Here is a 4,439-nt window from a genome sequence, read left to right on the forward strand (position 1 = left end):
CTCGTCTCACGTAAGAAATACAATTAAGTGTATAAAGCGATCCCCCCGCGGCTGAGCCGCTGTGCTACAGCAACACTAAATTAATCTATTGCTGCTTCATAAAGCACCACTCCTAAATAATGGCATTTTACTGATAATGGCATATATACAGCTCTTACACTGTCCTGTACTGCTAACGCAACAGGGAAAAAGTGCCAGAAGAGAATGAACAGGACCGGGACTCTCTGTATCGCTCTAGGGACAGACACAATACATCTTCATTTCTCGCACTGGCGACATTCCCAAATCAGAGCACTCTGCCACCCACACAGCTCCCAATCCCACTCTAATTGGTACTGAAATGAGCAGGAGGAGTAGACCCTTCCTGGTAACCTTTCTTCCTTGCTAGGAGGAAAGCAATAATCGTTTTATTAGCTAGAATGCTGTTGACTGCAGCAGGCTATTAAAGAGGATTACAATACATCAGTAGTATAAACCAGGAATTACAGGGATAACATACCATTTAAAAGAGTAATTTATCACATTCTGATGAACTCACAGTAGGAAATATGGGTGCTCAAACTACATCATCCAGCGTCCTGCTCTCATACAATACTGTAAATTCAAGTCAACAGTGAAAATAAAATACCTTCTGCAAAGGGCATCTTAGCTCAAACTCTATCTTCGAGGCCTCTGACAAAAATTCCCAGGTTATTCCGCAAAAGAATATGATTTTAGCATGGGTGTTTGGGGCTTTTTTGTCCAATAAATCAAAAATCTGTTATACAATTCTATACTCTAGATATATAGTAAACAGCCCTAATAAAAGCACTCATCCTCATCAAGAAAGATGTTTTCCTGTATTTCCTTTCTCAGTAGTTGTAGTTAACCCTACTTTGTGGCTTGTGACACTATTAGAGGTGATGCAAATTTCTCCTCCCCAGTTACAAACATGCACGTTCCGTATAAGACCACTCCTGGTCTTTGGTACCAGAAGTTATCACAGACAGAATAGTACAGGACATCAGCCTCCACCCCCGGACTCCTTCCTCAGGACTGGTTGCTGCAGTATTACTCCAGAGAAAGCTCCTCCAGTTTTCTGCCATACAGCAGCATCATGACAAGCTGCCTCCAAATGTGACCTGTATTCTCTGTCATTCAAAAACAACGCAGGTACAGCAGCAGATGATCTTAAGACATCTCAGACCTTCTAACAATCTGCTCATTCCCTTAGTAACCCCCCTGCATCCCTGAGGATATAATCAGTATCCCCATTCCAGGTGGTACCTCACACAACAGTATGCCAAGTGAGATATCCTGCCTATCGGTGATGCTACTGTTAACCAACCTTCTTTGACAGTCTGTTTTCTTTAACTTCTGTTGCGTCTAGGAAAGTGAGTCAAAATGTCTGGGCACAATTTGCTTTCAGGGTAGCAGCTACTAACACAAAACAGAGAGCCTGTGAGACTGGACTTCATCAACAGTCTCCTACTTTGCAGCAGCTCTCAAGATTGCGCGCTGTCAGGCTCTACCGGCCTGACACAACAGCTATAAATACTGTGCTTGTAACTTTTCCTGGACAGCAAGGACAGATGCCTCTTCCTGGATGGAAAACATTCTGCCCTTTATGTAGACATTATCATTCAATGTCAATCAGCAGAGCACAATGTCCTCCTCTGACAAGAGTCACTTGCTGTCCTGCACTGGTCGACTCGATGCTGTATTTTCTCTGTGTGCCACAATTTCTATAGTCGTTAGTATAAAGTCTCCGCCCACAAAGCTTACAAAGTAGTTGTCTTCAGGGGTCACCTTGCAAGATGAAGATTATCTCAAAAATAACTACCTTGGATATGACAAGGAGTTTTAGGGAGTCTGCTTCAGAATACACGTGCCTCCAAGCTCATTAGCTGACACATTTCTAATCTCTTGATTTGGGAGAGCAACGTACACTCTTCCTTCAAGATCTGCTGGTGTTTTAGGATCTTTCACAACATAAGGCATGTACTGAGCCGCTGTGGCTCCGCTGTGACAATTAACGTACATGGACCTCCTCAGTGCAGCAGTGAGGTATCAAGAATGTTGTCCATGTCCATATGCAAGTCCATGTTCTCTTATGCAGAGCTCTGGGAGACTGATGTATTTGAGATCAGCCTCCATCTCTGTGGTTGATCACTAATGCACCCTTATTCATCTCGGATTATGAATAGTGATAAAAAATTTAACTTACCTTGCTAAGCAAGTTAAGTCTTCTTCATAATGTTCAGAAAGAGCCCTTAGACTTTTGGGAATCTCAATTCTCATTCTCACAATTATACAGGGGAATACATAGGTAGACATCTATCTGTTTGTTCAGTCACCCTGTAATAACCTTGCCTCACTAATTGTCCATGATGGAAAGTTCCTTTGTTGATATAAACGTACATAATATGCCATAGGGTGCCAGAATATAGTTATTTTTGTGTTCTTTAGAGATCTGGTTAATATTTCCACCTGGAAAAGTAGCCTACCCACCCAAGGTGACTCTCAACTTGGTGTTCATAGCCGTGATAAACTAGATATATAAGCTGACAGCAACCCATTTGCTTCTTTGCCTTTCCACCAGGCTTTCCGGTGGCTTCCACTTTTAGTAGGAAAACAGGGTGAAATCCAGGTGCTAACTAATAACATCTCTTAAAATTGTCATCTTTTCAGTTAGACACTTCCTCCAGATGATTCCAACGTGTGCCCAGTAAACTGAGTTTAAGAAATTCTAATTATTTTTTCTTGAAGACTCACACTTGTTATTTGAATGCTTCCCTTCCACCCGCTGGGGACCAACCTGTTTCCACAGCTATTTGTGTCATCATCCAGCAGCTACTAACAAGTCAAAGAGCAAATCTGTGCTAGGACCTAGACAGAAGACTGCTATGTCAAAACTGTAACTAGTGATGAAAACAGACTACTAGAACTCAAGCTGCACGAACAGCCTCCTTACAGAGACTCCCTGTTCACAGAACTAGCAAAGTCACTTTGAACTTCATTCCCACATTTAGACAGCACCAAGTCATCACAGAGACATCCAAAAATGATGCTGTATTAGACAGAGAAACCCTGTATTCCCCTGCAATGAATGACTCAAGCAGGCAACCAGCAATTACATGTTTAGGGATATTGTCTAGAATCACCCACAGGAGAGAAAAAAAAAAAAAGGAAAAAAGAAAAAAAAAGAAAACTACTACAGGGAATAATTAAATTTCTCCTTTCCTTTCACCTTTCCTTTCTTCACAAAACTCCTTAGCTCTCATGAAACTACATGCAATCAAGGGATATATAATACTCACGGTCCTATTTGCACAGCTGACCTAAGGGTAAGGCTGGGTCTATGAGTGACTTGTAGATCTTAATTAGATAAGACCTTCAGCTCTTCAATACCAGCAGTTTAAGCACATCCTCGGCATTAAGTTATATGCAGAAAACACATCTCAAAAATGGCCAGTTAGTGATAAATAGCTTTAACATTGATATTCATTAGAATGAGACAGAAGAACAGACACAGAAACTACCATTAGAAATGCATTTCATTCCTACCATCACAGTGATTTTCAGGTTGTACCTACCAAAAGAAAAACTTTGCTGTCAGGCTTGACTTTGTGTTTCTCCATGTATTTTATGAGGCTACTATTGGCATATCTGAAAAAACACAGTTAAAGACAATTCTGAATTAATACAATATTAGGAATATGGAACTGTACCAAGTGATCACAAAACCATTTACCAGCCTTTAATAAGAGAACAGTAAAAAGAACTATCAGAAACACGTCAGGTATTTATCTTGCAGTTGCACGTATAAAGCATGCTTTTTCACTACAGAAGTAGTATCAATCCTGTACAGATCGCTTTCATGGAACATGCAACTTTTAGAGCGTATGGATAAGCTGTTGACATGGGTCTTTGACAGAGAAACTAGAAGTTCACACTCTAGTTTTCCAAAGCCAGCTCCCAGCTCTGCCACAGAAAGCGTACAGCAGTTCCTAACTGTGCCATAGCACAGCAATTAAGTTGCTTCCAGTTGCAATTTGGCAGAGCAGACAGCCTTCCATTCTGCCTCCCTAGAGCAAACCATACAGTCCTTGTAATTCCCAAGTTCAAAAATGCCCCAAATATGTATGAACTGCGCCTTGCCTTTAATCTCCAAACCCAGAGGTTAACTATAGCCAAAAGAAAGGAGGTTCGTGCACAGATAAGCTTTGTATTTTATCTAAAGCCAACATAATGAATCCATGGCAGAGCTGGAAACCAACTCCAAAATGCCTGGATTAGTGTCCTCTGCCTTACGACAGAGAGCGTGTTGCTCCTTATACCCTCTGATCTATCACCACCACTTGACCAATTTAGTCAAAGCACCAGGAAACACTAGAAGAGAAAAATTCTCAGATCCCAGATCGGCTTTGCATCACAACCTATTGAACATGTTTCCCTAC

General features: G+C 41.3%; 1 protein-coding gene across 1 annotated transcript in view; it reads right to left on the reverse strand.

Moving 5' to 3' along the window:
* The window catches only part of CDK19 (cyclin-dependent kinase 19), a gene marked incomplete at its 5' end in the record, with an annotated part of 15,927 nt that overhangs the window by 10,541 nt on the left and 947 nt on the right, over positions 1 to 4,439 (reverse strand). The window contains one exon of the mRNA XM_010143724.1: positions 3,576 to 3,648. Within this exon, the coding sequence (XP_010142026.1) occupies positions 3,576 to 3,648 (73 nt within the window). The remainder of the gene's footprint in view (positions 1 to 3,575; positions 3,649 to 4,439) is intronic.

The sequence above is a fragment of the Buceros rhinoceros genome, unplaced genomic scaffold (assembly GCF_000710305.1).
Source record: "Buceros rhinoceros silvestris isolate BGI_N320 unplaced genomic scaffold, ASM71030v1 scaffold16559, whole genome shotgun sequence".
NCBI lineage: Eukaryota > Metazoa > Chordata > Aves > Bucerotiformes > Bucerotidae > Buceros > Buceros rhinoceros.